Genomic DNA, 21,050 nt, shown 5'->3' on the forward strand with positions numbered 1-21,050 from the left:
TTCCAATCCTGAAGCGCCAGAGTCCAGACGGTTACCCTCCTCTGCTGGAGAGCCCCCCAGCCCATCCCATCAGACCCCCGGGGCCCCCCTCTAATTTTGTCTCTTCCGGGAATGACCAACAAGTAGGCAAAGGCGATCCAAGACTCCAGGCCTCAGAGAAATCCCAAATCAAACCCCTCCCATTTCTTTTCTCCCCTTCCTTTCTTTTGCCGGTTCCTTTTCCCCTTCCCTCTGCTTCATCCTCAGCTCCTCCTCCCCTCCCCCACCCTCTCCAACCTCCTCTTGCTTGTCTCCATTTCTTCGTCATTTCTGCCTCTTCCCTTGTCCTCTCTCCTCCATGTCTCCTTTGTCCTGTCTCCCCTCCCCTCTCCTTCATCCCCCTTTGCTTTTCTCCCTCCTCCTGCCAGGCTCTCCCCACATCCTGGTGTCCTCCCCTCCCCCAGCTCTATCCCCTTCCTTCTCCTGTCCCGACCTGACCCTGTCTACACTCTCTTACCCCAACTTTCCTCTCCGAAGGAGAATCCCTTGGCTACCACCATCTGCCACGGGACCTCAGAGACCACACTGTCGGCTCCCCCCTCGGATCCAGAGAGGCCAGCTGCCAAGATGGGGCCCCTGGGTACCCCAGGAGGTGGCCGGGGTGGGGTGGCCCTCTTGGCCTCAGCCCTGTTATCTTTGGGATCGAAGCGTGCCCTCCCGCTCCCACCGTGGAGGGTCACGGGCAGGGGCCGGCAGGCTCAGGGCTCGGGGGCCCTCCCCCAGCAATCCCTGAGCAGGTCCATGTGGAATAAGGCTGCCCCGGTGAGGAGGCGTGCGGCGAACACGTGGCGGCAGGGCAGGCGGCGCGCCGCGTGGATGGAGCAGGAGCAGCGCGTCAGCGCTCCGTCCAGGAAGAAGTCCGAGGCGCCGTCCTGCAGGGCGAAGCCAGCCCCCGTCCAGTGGAAACCGCGGGTCCCGTGCTGCCGGGCGAAGGCCAGCTCTTCGGCCACCAGCTCTGCCAGTTCTGGCCCGCAGGCTGCTCGGAACTTGGCCAGCGGCTCCCAGTCCACCTCCTCGTCCCCTGAAGGGCAGCACGGCCTCTTTGGTTCCCTTGGGCCTTCTCCTCCACTTCCTTCCTGCGAGCTCTCCCCTGGCGCCGGGTACCTCCTCCTTCTGGCTGCCCGCTCTGGGTCACCCTCTGACACGGTCCCCACTGGGGCGCTGCACGTGACTCCATCCCCCAGCCCTAGACAGCCCCCTCCTGGGTCCCCACACTCCCTGCCTTGCCCGCCTCTGCTCTTGGGGCTGCCAGCCTGGGCACCCCCTCCGTCTCCATTCTCCAGGCCTGCCCCCCTAGGGTCCCCCAGCTGGATCAGAACTACATCCTCCAGGCCCCTTCTTCTTTTGACACCCAACCTCGCTCCTCCTTCTCTAGTCTCTGGCCCTCTCTGCCTCCCATCTCCCCACTGGGGCCCCCTGGGGTCTCCATTCTCGGGGACCAGTTCCAGGGCCTTCTCCACAGGGACCCCCCTCCAGTTTCTGACCTCCAGCCCCCTCTCCTTCTCGGCTTCCAAGTGCAGCCCCTTCCAGTCCCTGGTTTTCAGGCCACTTACCCGCTCATCGTGCAACTTGGGCCCCCTCCAGGAGCTCCCATCATGACTCCTGACTCTCTCGCAATCAAACTGGGTCCCCCTCCCGTCTGCGGTCTCCAGCACCCTAACCTTTCGATCCTCCAGCTGCGCCAGCCTCCAGGTATACCCTTCCAGTCCTCTCAACCTCTGGTCCTCCACCTGGGCCCCCCTCCAGATATAACCTTCCAGCCCCCAATCTTTCTCACCCTCCAACGGGCCCCCCCTCCAGTCTCGGATCTCGGGAGCTCTCAAGCGCTCCTTCTCCAACTGGGACCCTCTCCAGACACTCCCCTCTAGCTCTCTCACCTGGTTTTCCAACTGGACCCCTCTCCAGTCACGGATTTGCAACCCTCTCCCCTTCTCACTTTCCACCTGAGCCCCTCCCCGGTCTCTGGTCTCCAGCCCTCGGGCCCACTCCTTCTCCACCTGAGCTTCTCTCCAAAAACTTCCCTCCTTCCACGCCCCTCCCCAGTCTCTGGTTTCTAGGCCCTTCAACCTCTGGTTTTCCACCTGTGCTCCCCTCCCTGGCTCCCCCTCCGGCCAAGGGCCCGCGTCGTCGGAGATGTCGGGCGCCGCCTCCCCAGCCGCGTCGGCCCACTGCATGGCCACCAGATCGCGTAGGCACTGCGCCACGCTGCGCGAGGGGCTCAGGCGACGCAGCAAACGCCGGCGGTGGCCGCGCACCAAGGCGCACGCGTCCAGGTCGCGGGCGGCTTCGAAGGCGCGGAAGCGCACCCACATGTCCCGGCGTGGCGCCCAGTTGCGCTCAAAGTAATCGACGAAGGCGGCCGGGCCGTGGGCCCGCAGCTCGGCCAGGGCCTCGGCATAGGCGGCGGGGGACGACGCGCCCGCCAGGCGACACAGGCGGGGCCACAGGCCCGGGTCCTCGCGGCCCGCGCCGCCAAGCTCCTGCGCCTTGCTGAAGAGCGTCTCCAGGCCCTGCGCCCTGCAGATCTGGACACGAGCGCCGGGCAGGAGCTGGCGCACGGCTGGCAGCTGCGCCGCCACCTCGGGCCCGGCAGTCAGGCAGCGCACGCGGCCCTTGACATCTGGCGCGCTCTGCAGCAACGAGGCCAGCGCAAAGCGCAGCAGGCTCGGCGTGCCCGGGCGCGCCACGCAGCACGCGGCCTGACGCGCGCGGCCCGCGCCGTCCACGCACAGGACCGCCAGCAGATCCAGCGCGCCTTGCAGCCCCGGCAGCCGGTCCACCAGAAGCATGCGTGGGAAGCGCCGCAGCAGCGCCCGGGTGCGTGACGTCAGGAAGAACACGGTCTCCACCACCGCCTGGTCCTCCACGAACACCAGCTTCACCTGCGGGCGTGGGAGGAGAGGCAGGGAGAGCTGTCAAGAGGCTCAGGGGTCGTCGCCCTGCCCACGATTCCCCCCCTCGGCGGGAACTGGGACTCCATCCATTCATTCATTGCTGCTGTTCTTGTTCAGTGCCCAAGTCGTATCCCTGTCTTTGAGACCCCATGGACTGTAGCACTCCAGGCTTCCCTGTCCTTCACTATTTCCCGGAGTTTGCTCAAATTCGTGTCCACTGAGTCTGTGATGCTCTCCAACCATTCATTCATTCATCCGTTTGACCAGCAGGAGGCAGTGCAGGGGAATGGTTTAAAACCCGACTCCAGATTGTCTGGGGGCTTCCCAGGTGGAGCCACGGTAAAGAATCCACCTGCCAGTGCAGGAAACACAGGAGATGTGGGTTCGATCCCTGGATGGGGAAGAGCCCCTGGAGTAGGAAATGGCAAACCACTCCAGTATTCTTGCCTGGCAAATTCCACGGACAGAGGATCCTGGCGGGCTACAGTCCATGGGGTCACACAGAACGGGACACGATTGAGACATTGAGCACACAGGCCAGATTGCCTGGATTTGCGATTCTGGCATTACCATCTAAGAGCTGTGTGGTTTTTGCCCACTAGCGTCTCTGAACCTCAGTTCCCCCTAATAGAAACTGGGTATTCATTCCTTCCTACACTCAAAGGCAGCTAGGGTAGTGGTTCTCAAAGTGTAAGTCCTGGATCAGCAGCATCAGCATCACCTATTGATTCTTTGACAGAAATGCATATTCCCAGGCCCTCTGCAGCCCCGTTGAGTCAGAAGTTCAGGGGGAGGGGCCCAGCAATCTGTCTTGACAAGCTCTCCCAGGGTTTCCAGGGCTTCCCTGGTGGCTCAGTGGTATAAGAATATGCCTGCAATGCAGGACACACGGGTTTGATCCCTGGGTTGGCAAGATCCCCTGGAGGAGGGCATGGCAACCCACTCTAGTATTCTTGCCTGGAGAATCCCATGGACAGAAGAGCCTGATGGGCTATAGTCCATGGGGTCACAAAGAGTTGGACACAACTGAAGCGACTGAGCACGCATGCATGCACCTGGGGTTCCCATGCATGCTCAAGTCTGAGAGCCACTGGTCTAGAATTCAAGGGCATAGACTGTGGGGCCAATTTGCCTGGCTTTGAGTCCCTGCACCACCACTTCCTAACCTTGTGACTCAGGCTGTCTGTGCCCAGCTTCCTCCTTAACCCCCTCGTTTCCGAGTTCCCCCTTCTGGGAAATGAAGAGTCATTCCTTCACGCATGGATGGTCAGGTTTAGCATAGCGTCTGGAGCCAGATGGCCTGAGCTGAGACCCTGGAGCCCCCACTTCCTGGCTGTGTGTAGCTTCTGGCCACTTCCCTGACCTCTATCATTTGCAAAATGATGATGATGAGAGTGTGACTAGGCAGATGAAATGAATGGAAGTATTTAGAACATCTCAGGGCACAAGTGGGTTTCCTTGGTGGCTCAGTGGTAAAGAATCCGCCTGCCAGTGCAGAAGATCCAGGTTCAATCTCTGAGTCAGGAAGATCCACTGGAGAAGGAAATGGCAACTCACTCCAGTATTCTTTCCTGGGAAATCCCATGGACAGAGGAGGCTGGCCAGTAGTCCATGGGGTCGCAAAGAGTCGGACATGACTTAGCGACTGAGCATGCATGCATGCAGCACTGACAAATAATATCACTATTATTCAACAATACTCACTCAATAACCAGTAAGTGCTCTTGAAGTGTTTCTTATTATCCTAACTATCATCCATGTTTAAAGACCAGGTGCTCACAAAGGTCTTCTCTGAACACCCCATTTAAGCCAACACCCATCTCTCTCCAGCCACTTCTCTCCACACTTACCCCCTGAAGCGTGTTACATTTTTATTTGCTGTTTCGCTTGCTGCCTGTTTGCCCTCCCTAGGATGTCAGCATCACAAGGATACTGTTTCATTTCACTTTTGCAGCCCTTGGTGCTCTGAATGGCACCTGGCCTGAGCCACAGCTCAATACATCCCTAGTGAGTGAGTGAATGAATGCTAGTGTGTAGCAATTGCCACTATCTCTGGAGTGGAAGTTCAGGGAATGCTGGTTTTGAATCCTGGTTTCGAATCCACCATCTACTTTATAGCTCAGTCCCCAGCACTCAAGGCTGACTCTTAGCTCCTCTGTTTCTTCACCCTCCACATGCAGTTCACCCCCTAGGGACTTCCCTGGGGGCCCAGTGGCTAAGACTCCTTGCTCCCAATGCAAGGGGCATGGGTTCGATCTGTGGTCAGGGAACTAGATCCCACGTGCTACAACTAAGAGTTCACATGCCGCAACTAAAGATTCTTCTGTGTGCTGCAACGAAGACCTGGTGCAAGCAAATAAATGTATTTTTAAAAATTTGACCCATCCCCAAATCTAGCAGCAACCTTCAAAATAAGTCCAGGATCTGACCCCATCTCCCCACCCCTATGGCCACTGGTCAGAACCATCACCATCTCCCACCTGGATTACTGTAGCCACTTCCACTAGGCTCCCTGTCTCTCCCAGTCCCCCACAGAGCTGCCAGGGGGCATTTTTAAGATCAGATCACCCCCTCCTCTGCTTGAAAACCTTTCCCAGAAATTCCAATCACACTTCAAGTCAAATCCAGAGTTCACCCCACAGCTATCCAGCTGGATGATCAGGCCCTTGGACCTCATCTCCTGTCCCTTTTGTCTGCCTTGGCCTCAGCCACTCTGGCCTCATTATTTTTGCACGAAAGTCACTTAATGGGGTAGGGAGATTAGTGGCAATGAGCTTAGGTCCCCTCTACCAGGCAGGCAGCTAGGCTGTTTCAGCCAGGCCCTGCAGAGCTGACCCACAGCTGAAGAATCAGGGTTGGAATATAAGTTAAGCATAGATCTCTCCACAAACTATTCTGCCATAATCTGACCTCATCCCTCAAAACGGGTTAAAAAGCAATGCACAGTTCTCCACTTTCAAAGTAAAAGAAAAAAACAAAAACAAACACCAAAACAGTAACAACAACAAAAAATTCTATTAAAAATAAAGCCTGCTGCTGCTGCTAAGTCGCTTCAGTCGTGTCCGACTCTGTGTGACCCCATAGATGGCAGCCCACCAGTCTCCCCTGTCCCTGGGATTCTCCAGGCAAGAACACTGGAGTGGGTTGCCATTTCCTTCTCCAATGCATGAAAGTGAAAACTGAAAGTGAAGTCGCTCAGTCGTGTCCAACCCTCATCAACCCCATGGACTGCAGCCTACCAGGCTCCTCCGTCCATGGGATTTTCCAGGCAAGAGTACTGGAGTGGGGTGCCATTGCCTTCTCTGAAAAGCCTGCTGCTGCTGCTAGGTCGCCTCAGTCGTGTCTGACTCTGTGCAACCCCACAGATGGCAGCCCACCAGGCTCCCCAATCCCTGGGATTCTCCAGGCAAGAACACTGGAGTGGGTTGCCATTTCCTTCTCCAATGCATGAAAGTGAAAACTGAAAGTGAAGTCGCTCAGTCGTGTCCAACCCTCATCAACCCCATGGACTGCAGCCTACCAGGCTCCTCCGTCCATGGGATTTTCCAGGCAAGAGTACTGGAGTGGGGTGCCATTGCCTTCTCTGAAAAGCCTGCTGCTGCTGCTAGGTCGCCTCAGTCGTGTCTGACTCTGTGCAACCCCACAGATGGCAGCCCACCAGGCTCCCCAATCCCTGGGATTCTCCAGGCAAGAACACTGGAGTGGGTTGCCATTTCCTTCTCCAATGCATGAAAGTGAAAACTGAAAGTGAAGTCGATCAGTCGTGTCTGACTCTTCGTGACCCCATGGACTGCAGCCTACCAGGCTCCTCTGTCCATGGGATTTTCCAGGCAAGAGTACTGGAGTGGGGTGCCATTGCCTTCTCCACTGAAAAGCCTAGCAGAGTCCAAAAAGAACACGGAAATTGCCTCCCCCACCCTAAAATTGTACATTCAGCATCTTAAGGAGTAGAGGCATTTGATACATTTTATGGAAAAGCCTAGTCGGCTTACCACTGAGCCAGTTACAGCACCACAATCAGTTTTTTCAACCGTCATTAATTTTTATACCTACCATTACTTTATGATTTAATTTATCCTAGCAGATGTTTCGATCTAGGACAGCTCTGTTCAATACAGTAGCAATTTACATTTAAATGAAGACTTAAAAAGATGTAAAAATTCACTTGCTCGGTCACACCGGTCATATTTCACTGCTCAGCAGCCGGGCGAGGTTAATGTCTACTCTGTGGGTTGGGGCCGACAGGACATTGCATCAACACAAAAAGTCTTATTCGATGGAGCTGGTGTAGAAACCAATGTAAAGATAAAAGTTGTCAGATGCTAACTAGACTTACTGAGGTGATCATTTCACAATATATACAAATATCAAAACCCTTATGGGGACTTCCCTGGTGGTCCAGGGGTTAAGAACCCACCTTGCAATGCAGGGGATGTGGGTTAGAACCCTGATTGGGAAACTAAGATCCCACATGTCGTGGAGCAACTAAGCCCAGCGCTGTAACTTCTGAGCCCGACATGCTCTGGAGTCTGGGTGCCACAACTAGAGAGTCATTGTTCCCAAGGAAGATCTTGCATGCCATAGCTAAGACCAGACACAGCCAAGTAAATACATAAAAATAAGTAAATATTAAAAAAAACCCTTATGTTGTATACCTGAAACTAACAGAATGTTATATGTCAATTACATCTCAAAAAAAGAAAAAAAAAAAGGATAAATGACAAGGTCCTACTGTATAGCACGGGCTTCCTGGGTGGCTCAGACGGTAAAGAATCCTCTTGCAATGCAGGAGACCTGGATTAGAGCCCTGGGTTGGGAAGATCCCCTGGAGGAGGGCATGGCAACCCACTCCAGTATTCTTGCCTGGAGAATCCGCATGGACAGAGGAGCCTGGTGGGCTACAGTCCATGGGATCGCAAAGAGTCAGACACGCTGAGTGACTAAGCACAGCACTGAATAGCACAGGAAACTATTCAGTATCCTGTGACAAACCATAATGGAAATAATGGGAAAAAGAACGTATATGCTTGTACAACTGAATCACTTTGCTGTACAGCAGAAAGTAACACAGCATTGCAAATCAACTATACTTCTGTTACAAAACAGAAACGAAAAGAAAATATTAATAGATATAACGGGTTAAAAAAAACCTCCAGAACAACCTTACATGTGTCCACTGTATTAAGTAAGCTTCTTATCTTTTTCTCCTTGTGAAAAGGAATAAGATAAAAGCAAACAGAGCAAAGGGCTTCCCAGGTGGCACTAGAGGTAAAGAACCCGCCTGCCAATGCCGGAGACGTAAGAGACGTCAGTTTGATACCTGGGTTGAGAGGATCCCCTGGAGGGGGGCACGGCAACCCACTCCAGTATTCTTGCCTGGAGAATCCCATGGATAGTGAAGCCTGGCGGGCTACCAGTCCATGGGGTGGCAAAGAGTCAGACATGACTGAAGAGAAGCGACTTAATACACATATGCAAACTGCTGGGAAAAACTATCTCCACAGTTCTGCAGCATTAACTCTTTCAACTCCCACAACAATCCTGAACATCAGGGCCTGTTACTACCATCCCATTTTTCACATGGGGAAACTGAGGCACAGAGCAGTTCAGTTGCTTGTCTGGGGTCACACAGGTAGTAAGCAGCAGAGCTGGGATTTGAACTCAGGCATTTTGGGCCCAGGGTCCATGCTTCTGACCATTAGACCCTTCACAGAAGTGATCGGGCCTGCCTCCCAGGCTTCCAGGGTGAGGTGCATGGTGGATGGTAGGGCACAAGGGTGGATGGAGTGGCCGGGGGAGGAGCAGCTGGGAGGATGCGAATGAGCGTGGGTACCATCTCAGACCCACAGATCGGTGGCCCTGGGCTGCAACATCCGTAGACCAGATTCCACATCAGAATGTGATGTGAATATTGGAAACCATACCACTTAACACTCCCCACCACACATCTTCCTATATTCAGGCACACAGCCTCCTTTTTCACATGCACAGAATAACAGAATAACATGTGGACAGTGTCCAGACTGTCCCCACCTCCCCAAAAATATGAAGGAATAAAAATAATAGCTAAATAGCCAAATCATATAGGGCTTCCAACTTTCTGGGCACTGTTCCTTACACACACACACACACACACACACACACACACACACACACCCCTACAAAAACAACAACCCTAAACCCTATGAAAGTGTTAGTTGCTCACTCATGCTCGACTCTTTGCGGCCTCATGGACTGCAGCCTGCCAGGCTCCTTGGTCCATGGGATTCTCCAGGCAAGAATACTGGAGTGGGCAGCCATTCCCTTCTCCAGGGGAATCTTCCTGATCCAGAGATCAAACCCAGGTCTCCCACATTGCAGGCAGATTCTTTATGGTCTGAGCCACCAGACTCTAAACCAAGCCCCCAAACCCTATGAAGTAGTATCTTTGATTATCTCCATTCTACAGATGAACAAACCAAGGTCCAAAGAGGTTGTGTATTAATAACTTGTGTTCACAACTTACTGGATGTTCCCCAGCCAGGAAATGGTTCAGCTAGAATGTATATCACGTTTTTAGTGTATGTCCACATAAAAGCAAATTTCTAGCTGTTACCATATCACTCCCCGAATGACTAGCCTGATGTAAAAAACAGGACACAGAGAAGATTCGCTTTGGGAGCCAACAAGAGGTAGAAAGGCTGAGACTGAGCCGTGAGAGACCAGGGGTTGTCTGGTCTGAACCAGGGCACCAGCTCCAGGTTCAGATAGGGCTCTGGGATACCCTCGGTGAAACGGCTCTGTAAGCCTATGGTTGTCTTTTTACCCTTCAGCCAGCCAAGTGGTTGGAGTTTTCTCAGGGGGATTTGAGCGGCCCCAGGGGAAGAACAAAAGATGCTAACGTCTGGCAGGTCCCAGCATACAAAGCAAGATGCAGAAAAGTGGGTGTGATGCGCTGCCTTGCTGGGGGAGGGGGGAGGGCAAAGAAGATTAAAAAGAAACACATGCAAATGTTATCTGTGCAGAGAGCTGTGCCGTTCCGTTCAGAAGCCACTAGCCACATGAGGCTACTGAAATTTCCGTTCGTGTAATTCAGTGAAGAATTCAAGGGACTTCCCTGGCAGCGCAGTGGTTAAGACTCCACACTTCCACTCCAGCGGGGCATGTATTGGTTCCTTGGTGGGGGAACTAAGGTCCTGCAAGTCACAACTTAAAAATCCGGCACAGCACAGCCAAATAAAATAAAATAATTCAGTTCCTCAGTCAGACTGGCCATATTTCAAGCACTCAATAGCCACATGAGCTAGCCTACTGGACAGCAAGACACAAATCATTTCTAGCATCACAGAAAGTTCTGTGGGACAGCGCTGGGCTATAAAACAGAAAGATAGAAATGATGGATAAGCCACTGAATACTCCAGAAGCCTCTGAGGAGGAGCCCCGAGGGACAGGATATGTCAAGGGGACTTGTCACTACATACCCTTCGTACCTCTTGAATTTAGGACCATGTGACCATCTTACATATTCAAAACACCAGTATTTAAATTTTTTTTTTAAAAGGAAGAGCCCTTTCACTAGTCTGTGTCTTGGTTTTCTAGAACTTCTTCATTTCTTTCAAAAGTATTAAGGTAAGTCGACATATAATCCTGCAACCCCACTCCTGGGCATATATCCAAAGAAAACTCTTAATTTGAAGAGACACATGCAGCCCAAGTTCACAGCCGCACTATTCACAAGAGCCAAGACATGGAAGCAACCTAAGTGTCCATGGACAGAAGATGAATGGACAAAGAAGATGTGGGGTGTGTGTGTGTGTGTGTGTGTGTATGTAATGGGGTTCCCAGGTGGCACCAGTGGTAAAGAACCTGCCTGCCAATGCAGGTAGACATAATATACCCAGGTTCAGTCCCTGGGTTGGGAAGACCCCCTGGAGGAGACCACAGCAACCCACTCCAGTGTTCTTGCCTGGAGAATCCCATGGACAGAGGAGCCTGGAAGGCTACAGTCCATAGGGTGGGAAAGAGTCGGACACGACAAAGCGACTTAGCGTACACACACACACACACACACACTGGAACACTACTCAGCCATGAAAAAGAAGGAAGTAACGCCATTTGTAGCGTCACAGATGGACCTAGAGATTATCATCCTAAGTGAAGTAAGCCAGACAGAGAAAGACAAATATCATATGATAATGCTTATATGTGGAATCTGAAAAAAGTATACAAACGAACTTATTCACACAACAGACATAAACTCAAAGACTTAGAAACGAAAAGATTTATGGTTATCAAAGGGAAAAGGCAGGGGCAGGGATAAACTAAGAACTTGGGATGAACATATACACGCCGTGCTGTGCTGTGCTTAGTCGCTCAGTCGTGTCTGACTGCGACACCATGGACTGTAGCCCACCAGGCTCCTCTGTCCACGGGGATTCTCCAGGTAAGAATACTGGAGTGGGTTGCCATGCTCTCCTCCAGGAACATATACACATTACTATATATAATAGATAAGCACCAACGTTGAGTATAGCACAGGGAACTAAACTCAACATTTTGTGATAACCGATAAGGAAAAAGAATAGATGTATGTATATGCATAACAGAATCACTTTGCTGTATACTTGAAACTAACACAACACTGTAAATCAACTATACTTCAATTGAAAAAAATTAAGGCAGGGCAAGTCACAGACCCAGGACCAACTTCAGTTGAGGCTGGATTTCATGACAGCCTCCAGACTGGGAGCTAGAAGGATGATCCACTGACTTTGGAGTCTTTCCAATATGAACATGCTGCTTCTTGCAGGGGTGAGCCTACTCAGGGTGTTTCCAGGGAAGAGCTGGAACTGACAAGGAAGCGCAGGAACCTCATTTTCAAACTGAGGAATATACAGAGTGGTAAAGAGCATGTCCTTGGATCCAGACTGTGTGGGTCTGAAGTCCAGCTCTGTCGCTAAGTAGCAGTGTGACCTCCAGCCAGTTACTTGCCCTCTCTGTGCTTCAGTTTCCTTATTTGCCAAATGAAAATGAGAATGGTGGACTCCTTCCTTGTAGTGTGCTGGTGAGATTTGAAACAAATCACCATTTATAAAGCACTTAGGGCAGTGCCCGCAACATAGTAAGTGCCCGATAAACGTTAGTGAAATTGTCAATATTATGTGTGGATAGGGGGCTGGGTGTGAAAGAGGGCTTGTTACTGGGCATGAGGTGGAGATGGGAAGAGTGCTTGGACTTGATTCTAGAGAGTGGGTTTGTTACTGGGAAGGGTTAATTTTGACTCCTTGCTGTTTCTATGGCTTTAACCCTCGTGGTTTTTGTGTGTGTGTGTGTGTGCTGTTTTTGTTGTTATAATCATACATGATGGCCTGCCTCAGAGAACCCTGCCCCCTCTGCCTGACCCTTAAGCTAAAGTGCCTTTGTTTAGCTCACAGGGAGATAATCTGACCCTACCCACCTATGAATGATTGTAAAGAAAAACTAACACATTCCCCTGCCTGAGACTTGCCATTCTAGGAGGTATTTTCAAAAATTAAATGGTCTTTTTAACTTGTTTTCTCACCTCCCTCCATCTCCTATCCATAAAAGAACCTGGTATCCAGGCCCTGAAAATGTTACTGAGTCCAAGCTCGTTCTCCTCGCTGCACAATAGGCCAATGAATCTGAGAGACGAGGTGAGGTCTCTCGGAAGGCAAGGAAGACACTTTAATCGGGGAGCTGGCAGACCGAGAAGATGGCAGGCTAGCACCTCAAAATAACCATCTTATTGGGGTCTGGACGCCAGGTTGTTTTATAGATCAGAGAGAAAGAGGCAATGAGGAACTAAAGTCAAAAGGCAGAACAGAGAGGGAGATGCAGTGGGGAAGTAAAGTGAAAGGGTCTTCAGTCTTGCAAAACATCTCCAAGGGAATGTCCAACCTTCAGAAGGGGTGTGTTACTCTCTTCTATTCACAGGGGGGCAAGCACAAACTATCTCTCCAGGAGATGAACAAAGGAACTTTAGTTTACAGTCAAGCAGAGGGGCAGGGTCCTCCCAGGCAAGCCCTTGAGTATGATTATAATAATAAAAGCAAGTCAAAGAAACAGTTTCCAACATGGAGTCAGAACTGGCTTCCTCCTGGCAACAAGAAGATAGTTATTTTGAGACGTTAGTCTGCCATCTTCTGGGTCAGCTGGCTTTCTGCATAAAGTCATATTCCTTCCTTCAACACCTCGGCCCTTGGATTTATTGGCCTCTCGTGCAGCAAGCAGAGTGAGCTTGGAGCTGGTAACAGGTTCACACCTCATCTTTATCCTGAGTCGGGACCTTTTCCATGCATGAAAGCACAGCCAGAAGGAGAAAGGAGAAACCAATTTTCTCTCCTCCCTCCTTCTCTTCTTCCCTCCCTTCCTTCCTTCTTTCCCTTTAAATCCTCCCTGGCTCTGAAGTCAGATCAAACCAGCAGAAAGATTCCTCACAGAGGAGCAGTATTCTCGCCATTCTTCTAGCACCCGGATCTCCCCCCAGCCTCAGAGCCTCTACAATGACTCTTCCCTCTGCCTGGAATCCATTTCCTTTCAAAGACAAAATGATTGGGGGGCGGGGGTTCCCTCCCTCCAGTCTGTCCCCTCAGCTTCACCATCATGTCCTCATAGAGGCCTTCCCTGACCACTCACATTAAAATAGCACCCTTACAACGGGCCCTGTCCACACTCTTGCCCTATTCTCCTTTAGGATTCTTCCCCTACCCCTCCAACCCCCATTCATCTCATTATATCATGGCGTACCCTCCCTACTAAGATGTGATCTGGTTGACCGGGGTGTTTTTACTTTGTGAATACTCATCAAATTCCATACTTACCATTTTTGCATTTTCTATTTGTGTAGTTCAGTTAAAAAAAAAAATTTAATAGCACCGTCCATCACTCTGGATACTTTTCTACCTAGCCCCAACTCTATTGACCTGATACCACATTTGGACATGCCTATCTGTGGTTTCTCCCGCGACCACTGCACGGTAGCAGTAGCCAATCACCACAGGTGGCTATTTAAATTTCAATTCGTGAAAACGAAGTAATATTTAAAAATTGGGTTCCTCAGTCCGACTGGCCACATGACAAGCACGCAACAACCACATGTGGTTGTGGGGCTAACATAGTGGGCGGCGTGGGATCATAAGGCATTCCCATCCCGGCAGAAAGTTCTACTGCAGGGCGCGGCCCTAGAGGATGAGTTCTCTGAGGGACTGTGTGTGTCTTGCTGGCGGCCGCCTCTCACCCCCATCCCATGCCTCCATAAGTGCTGAATGAATGTGGAAAGGAATGAATGAAAGGCGAGAATGATGAATGGGAGGATGGATGAATGGATGAAATGAAAGACCCGCGAGACTTGGGCGTGGCTCTCCCCCGTACCCCTGCTCCCCGCCTGCCTCTCGCGAGACCCCACCTTGGCCTCTGGGTCGGTGCGGAAGAGCCCTTCGAGCACGTGCAGGGCGTCCAGAACGCCGTGGTCGCGGCCCTTGCAGTAGGAGAGCAGGCGGCGCACGTCGGCCGGGGCCACGAACTGCTTGGAGATCTTGTTGGTGGTGCGCACAGGTAGGCAGGCGTTGGCCAGCAGGTGGCCCGGGCGGAAGTAGTAGGCAAACTCGAGCGGGCAGGCCGGGTGCGAGTGGGTCAGCTGGCACTCCGTCACCACGAGGCGGTCCCGCAGCGGACTCAGCTTGACGATGATGAAGGCCGGGCAGCCAGGCTGGGGAGGCCTGCGGAAGGAAGGATCACGGCCGCCAGTCACATCACCCCACTGCTCGCCCTCTTCTGCCTTCTCTCTCTCTCCTTTATTCTTAGGTTTTAACATTAAGAATTGTTTCAAGGTGGGGGAGGGATCCATTCATTATGAGTTCCGGATTAAAACATACACACTACTAAAATAAAATAAACACACTACAATATAGAAACTAGATAACCAACAAGGACCTACTGTATGTGCAGGGACCTATACTCAATACCCTGTCATAACCCACAATGGAAACGAATCTAAAAAGAATATATGTCTTAACTGAATCGCTTTGCTGCACACCCGAAACTGACACAACATTGTTAATCAACTCTCAGTAAAATTGTTTTAAAAAGAATTGTTTTGAGCACAGAGAAGAGTAGAGGGCCTTAAGAATATGCTGGCTGTGTGACCTTGGGCAGGTTGCTTCAGGTCTCCGGGCCTCAGTTTCCTCTTAAAAAGGAGGTGACAATCATCATACGTTTCTCATAGGGTTGTTGTGAGGATTAAAAGAGTTGCTACCTGGAAAGTCCTGGAAAACAGTGTCTGGAACATGGGGGAGGGCTGTATGTGTGCTAGAATTCTGTATCCACCACCCCCAGCTCTATTAAAAGTGAATGCATGGTTTATCATACTTACCTTAATCAATTTGAAGAAATAAAATGTTTCATATACTCCTGTATCTGCTTCTGACTTAGCAATAACAACATTGCAAGCCGAGGCCTTCTGTGAACTCTGTCCCAACTAAATCCCCTCCCTCCTTCTGCCCCCAGAGGTAGCCACTCCCAAAAGGGGGTACTGAGCATTCCCACATGTGTTTTTATGAATTCATAAGCAATGAAAATGATGTTACAAGGTTTCAAAACTTTGTATACATGAAAAGGTGCTCAAACTGATGAGGTATCAAAGGAACACAAAGCCTTACGGTGAGATATCTGTATTATATACAGATGTAGACACAGATATGGTAGAATATTACTCAACCATAAAAATGAAATAATGCCATTTGCAGCAATACGAATGTACTTAGAGACTACCTTACCAAGTGATTTTAAGTCAAAGACAAATATACGATACTGCTTATACATGGAACTGAAAAAAATGACACAAATAAACTTACAAAACAGACTCAAAGACATATAAAACAAACTTATGGCTACCAAAGAGGGAAGGGGTGGGATAAATTAGAAGTTTGGGATTAAAATATACACACTTCTATATATAAAATGGGCTTCCCTGTTGGCTCAGTGGTAAAGAATCTGCCTGCAATGCAGGACACATGGGTTTGATCCCTGGGTCGGGAAGATCCCCTGGAGAAGGAAATGGCAACCCACTCCAGTATTCTTGCCTGGGAAATCCCATGGACAGAGGAGCCTGGGGGGCTGTGGTCACAAAGAGTCAGACACGACTGAAGCAACTTTGCACGCACGCGTACACACAAAGGTAGTCACATCTTAGTTGAAGGAGCCATGCAAATGTTATTGTACAGGGCAAACAGACTTTTGCAAATATGATTAAATTCGGATTTGAGGTGAGGAGATGATACTGGGTTATCCAGACGGGCCCAGTGGAATCACAAGGGTCCTTAAATAAGGGGAAAAAGGAAAGAGGAGCATCAAAGTCAGAGACAGATTGAAAGATGCTATGCTGTTGGCTTTGAAAATGGAGGAAGAGGCTGCAAACCAAGGAATGGGGGTGGTTTCTAGAAGCTGGAAAAGGCAACGAAACAGATTCTCCCCTGCAGCCTCCCGAAGAAGCACAACCCTGCAGACAACTTGATTTAGCCCACTGAGACCCGTGTTGGACTTCTGACCTTCAGCAGCGTAAGATCACACATCTGTATGATGTGTGTGGTAAGCCACGATGTTTGTGGTAATTTGTTGCAGCAGCAACTAGAAACTAATACAAGCATCACACTCTATATAACCTTTTGTAGCTTGCTTTTTCACTCGTTAGCTCTCCAAGACTTTCTGTTTCATTGTTTGCTGCCTAATATTCCACTCCACAACTATGCCAACTGTTAGGTTGTCTCCAGTTCTCCCTTACAGACAGCACGTGAGCTAACATGCCCTTATACATCTCTATGTGCGTGAGCAAAAGCCTGTCTCAGACAGTAGTTTTCAAACTGCAGGGCATGGCCCACCACCTGGCATCAACTTAGGGAATGACATCCAGCACGGTGAAAAAGAGAATGCTGCTGCTAAGTTGCTTCAGTCGTGTCCGACTCTGTGCGACCCCATAGACGGCAGCCCACCAGGCTCCCCGGTCCCTGGGACTCTCCAGGCAAGAACACTGGAGTGGGTTGCCATTTCCTTCTCCAATGCATGAAAGTGAAAAGTGAAAGTGAAGTCGCTCAGTCGTGCCTGACTCTTAGCGACCCCATGGACTGCAGCCCACCAGGCTCCTCCATCCATGGGATTTTCCAGGCAAGAGTACTGGAGTGGGGTTCGGGAAAAGAAAACCAGAGTACAAAAAGAAAAACATCAGAGTATATATTTCTCTGATAATGTTTAAATTGACATCTGTTGTCCGAAAGGGGGACTGTGTTTCTCCATGGGGAGGTGAGATTGGCATTTTTTGGTAGATTTCACATTTATAGAGCAGGGGTCAGCAAACTTACAGGTCCTGTTGCTATACCATAGACACAGCCATGGATGATATGTAACTGAATGGGTGTGTCTGTGTGTCAATAAAACTTTATTTACAATGATGAGCTGCAGGTTGCACTTGGCCCCAGGGCTCCTAGTCTGCCAACCCTTCTAACATAGACCATCTGGGGTCTGGTAGAGTTAAGAAGGCTTCCGGGTGGTAAATGCCAGTAGCACACCCCAGCCCCTAAAGGCTCCCACATTCTTTCTAAACAGTCCTTGAGGAGGGTGATCCTTCTCAGGATCCACCTGAGAAACCTTCAGTCTAAATACTTGGAATTGTCTCTGTTAAATCAGAGACAATTCTTTTTTTCCCTCTATGCACAAAGTAAAACCCAGGAGTTTAACAGATTTTAAAAATCCACAAAAAGCATTTGAGACTTTTTGCTTAAAGTAACAGAAAGAATGCAAATTTAGAAAAATCTTCAGTGTACAAATCATTCTAAATAGAAGAAAAATGTGAAGCCGCTCTGAGGGGCTTCCCTGGTGGCTCAGATGGTGAAGAATCTATCTGCAATGTGGGAGACCTGGGTTTGATCCCTGGGTTGCGAAGATCCTCTGGAGGAGGGCATCGCAACCCATTCCAGTATTCTTGCCTGGAGAATCCCCATGGACAGAGGAGTCTGGTGGGCTACAGTCCATGGGGTCGCAAAGAGTCAGACACGACTGAGTGACTAAGCACAGCACAGTAGAGCTGCCACGATGGTATCCGATGAAGCTCAAGAGAATTTCCAACATGCAGCCATTTCTGATCTAACCAAATGACAAGTTCATGGGGTTCTACCCCATACATTTATGTAGAAAAATTCATGGGCTTTCTCTCTGGTCTGACCTCTTTGGGCCTGGGTGTTTCAGCCTCTAGAACAAGCCCCAACTCCAGGGGAAGCCATGCATCCAGAAGAATGGACGTACCAGAGGATGGCACGTGCCCTCTCTGGGGTCCCAGGATGTCACACAATGGTCTATGGCAGTCTCCACATGCCACTTCTCTCCATCTAACTGGGGGAACAATACCACAAGCCCCTCTCACTGTCAGCTCCACATGGGCAGGAATTTTAGTCTGTTTTGTCTACTGCTGGATCTTCAACACCTAGAACAGCTCCAGCCCCTGGGAGGTGCTCAGTAAATATATGAGTGAATGACTATATGCCACTGTCTGAACCCCAGGTACACCACTTATTACTCATCCCACCAAAATCACCCACCACCAAGTCCTGCCTATCACACCTTCTAAACTCTCCAAACCATTCATTTTTCCCCCTATTTCAATTGCAACCAACCTACCATAAGTTCTTTCCCTTTTCATGTAACATCCTTCTCCCTTCTTTTCATCTAGATAACTCTTACTTATCCTTCACAACTCAGAGCCAGCACCACCTCCTCCAGGAAGCCCTCCCTGACCATCCCTGGGCAGATTCCATCACAATACTGGCGTGATGATTTGATTGATGCACATCTGCAATGAATGCTCCCCACTGAAATCACAGCACCTAAGACACATACACCCTGCATATAGTAGATGCTCAATACAAACCTCTTGATGAAACGAACAAATGCATGGTACCTAGGACCAGCATATCCTTAGGGTGTTAGCACATTGAACTCTCACATTAAAATGATCCATGTTTGAAATAAAGATGAGAGGGAGATAGGATGGTAATTAAAAGCCTGGGTTTTGTGGTCAAATTGTGTGGGTCTAAATTCTGGTTTTCCCTCTTAGCAGCTGTGTTATTTTGGGAAAGTCTTTTAACCTCTCTGTGCCTCAGTTTTCTCATCTGGAAATAGGGGCTAATAATAATACTGACCTTGCAGGGTTGTTGAGAGGATTCAGTGAGATGATTAAAATACATGGTGAGAAAGGGGGCTGACATCTAATAAACAGTTAATTAAAAAGTAGCTGCTGTTTTCAAACCTCTTTTTTTCTTCTAAAAGTACCTTCCTAGGACTTCCCTGGTGGTCCAGTGGTGAGGACTCTGCACTTTTGCTGTCCAGGGTGCAGGCTCCACCCCTGGTTGGGGAACTAAGATCCTGCAAGTCTTGCTGTCAAAAAAAAGTACCACCGCTGTGTTCTGCACTCCACTCACAGGATTCTTCTGGATCTTTCAGGTTCTCAAGATGTTTGTGCTTTCAAAGGCTGGTGTGTGTTGGGAAAGGTTGGGAGTTCTCTTCTAAAGAGGGGAGTGCTGTGACAGCTGGGAAAAGTGGGGGAGATACATACACCAGTGGCGATTTGGGGGTTACTGTGCAACCTCCAGGAAAGGATGGGCTAGAAAGATGGCCCATTTGTGTGCTCCCTGAACCCTCAGCCCCAGCCGCCTCTCTGGCCTCTGGTTTCCCGCCTCTAGTCCATTCCCTGTCAGGCCCCAGAGGATCTTCCTACCCCCAGAGCTGACCCTGCTCACAGCCCCGGGGAGCACCAGGATGAAGTCCCAGCTCTTGGACTCAGCCCTGCGGGTCTAGGCCTGACACCGTTCCAGCCATGTCTCCTGGCCTTTCTCATGAACTCATTCCCGACTCTGTCCTTGGTCCCTGGACTGTGACACTGGAGAGGCCCTGCCTGAGCAGGGAATACAGGGGCTCAGAAGTGATGGGCCCCCACGTCCTCAGCCACCAGTTCATCAATCACCTCCAGTCCCAGGCTCTGCATCCCGGGACCATCCCACTGTCCACCCAGTCACCAGGCCCAGCCCAAGGCATGGTCCTCACCCCCTTGCTGGCCTGTCACTCCCTCCCATCCCTCCTGCCCCCTGGGTCCCTCTGAAATGTGTAGAGGGACAGTGCCTGCATGTAGTATGTGCCATGTGTTTGTTAAGTCACATACATACATAACACAAACATAGAGAAAATACCACCTACGGTCACCTCTTCCAGGCAGCCTTCCAGATCTACCCTGGGAACTTGGTACAGCTGATCATTCCTCTTTTATCCTCCTCCATCTTTCTCTCTTTTTTTTTTTGTTGTTGTTGTGGCATTTTGTCTGGTCGCTAAGTCGTGTCCAACTCTTTTGCGATCCCGTGGACTGTAGCCCGCCAGGCTCCTCTGTCCATGGGATTCTCAGGCAAGAATACTAGAGTGGGTTTCCATTTCCTTCCCCAGGGGATCTTCCTGACCCAGGGATGGAACCTGTGCCTCGGCATTGGCAGGCGGATTTTTCACCACTGAGGCACTAGGGAAGCCCGTCTTTTTCATTACTTTGGGCCATCTTTGAGGGGTGGTGGCCTTTGTCTCCTCCATTAGATTCCTGAGCTGCTCAAGGGCAGACATCAGCTCTCTGGGTTCCACACACCCTATGAACAGCATGAATACGGTAGGGGCTCAGTAAGTGTCTGTTGTTTTGAATTGGGTTCTGTTAACAAGGAGAAAAAGCAAAAACAAGGAGAGATTCCAGATTGGGCCTGAGCTCCCCACAAGCTCTCATGTTCTAGGTACCTGGGTGATAATGAGTGTTTGATACTGTTCTACTTCTAGCTCTCCAAGTCTGTTTCTAGAATAAGCAGTGAGTAAGCTACTGAGAATTGTAATCCTCACAATAAATGCTTAATGAGCTCTGAATGAGAACTGTAGTTACTAAGCAATCACCTAGGCCCCCTTTTGAATGATCTCAATCTATCCACTCATTGAATCCTCACAAAACCTACTGATCAATACTATCGTGTGTGTATGCGTGCCAAGTTGCTCCACTCATCTTCGATTCTTTGTGACCCTATGGACTCTAGCCCTCCAGGGTCCTCTGCCCAT

General features: G+C 50.3%; 1 protein-coding gene across 4 annotated transcripts in view; it reads right to left on the bottom strand.

Moving 5' to 3' along the window:
• Positions 1-21,050, bottom strand: part of ZSWIM9 (zinc finger SWIM-type containing 9) — a 24,105-nt gene continuing 3,055 nt past the window's right edge. For all 4 annotated transcript variants that reach the window (XM_070387417.1, XM_070387414.1, XM_070387415.1 and 1 more), the window contains 2 exons: positions 14,338-14,650; positions 1-2,921 (listed from right to left, as the gene is read on the bottom strand). In XM_070387417.1, coding sequence (XP_070243518.1) covers positions 738-2,921; positions 14,338-14,650 — 2,497 coding nt within the window. In that variant the 3' untranslated portion in view covers positions 1-737. The remainder of the gene's footprint in view (positions 2,922-14,337; positions 14,651-21,050) is intronic.

Source organism: Bos mutus, chromosome 18, assembly GCF_027580195.1.
Source record: "Bos mutus isolate GX-2022 chromosome 18, NWIPB_WYAK_1.1, whole genome shotgun sequence".
Lineage (NCBI taxonomy): Eukaryota > Metazoa > Chordata > Mammalia > Artiodactyla > Bovidae > Bos > Bos mutus.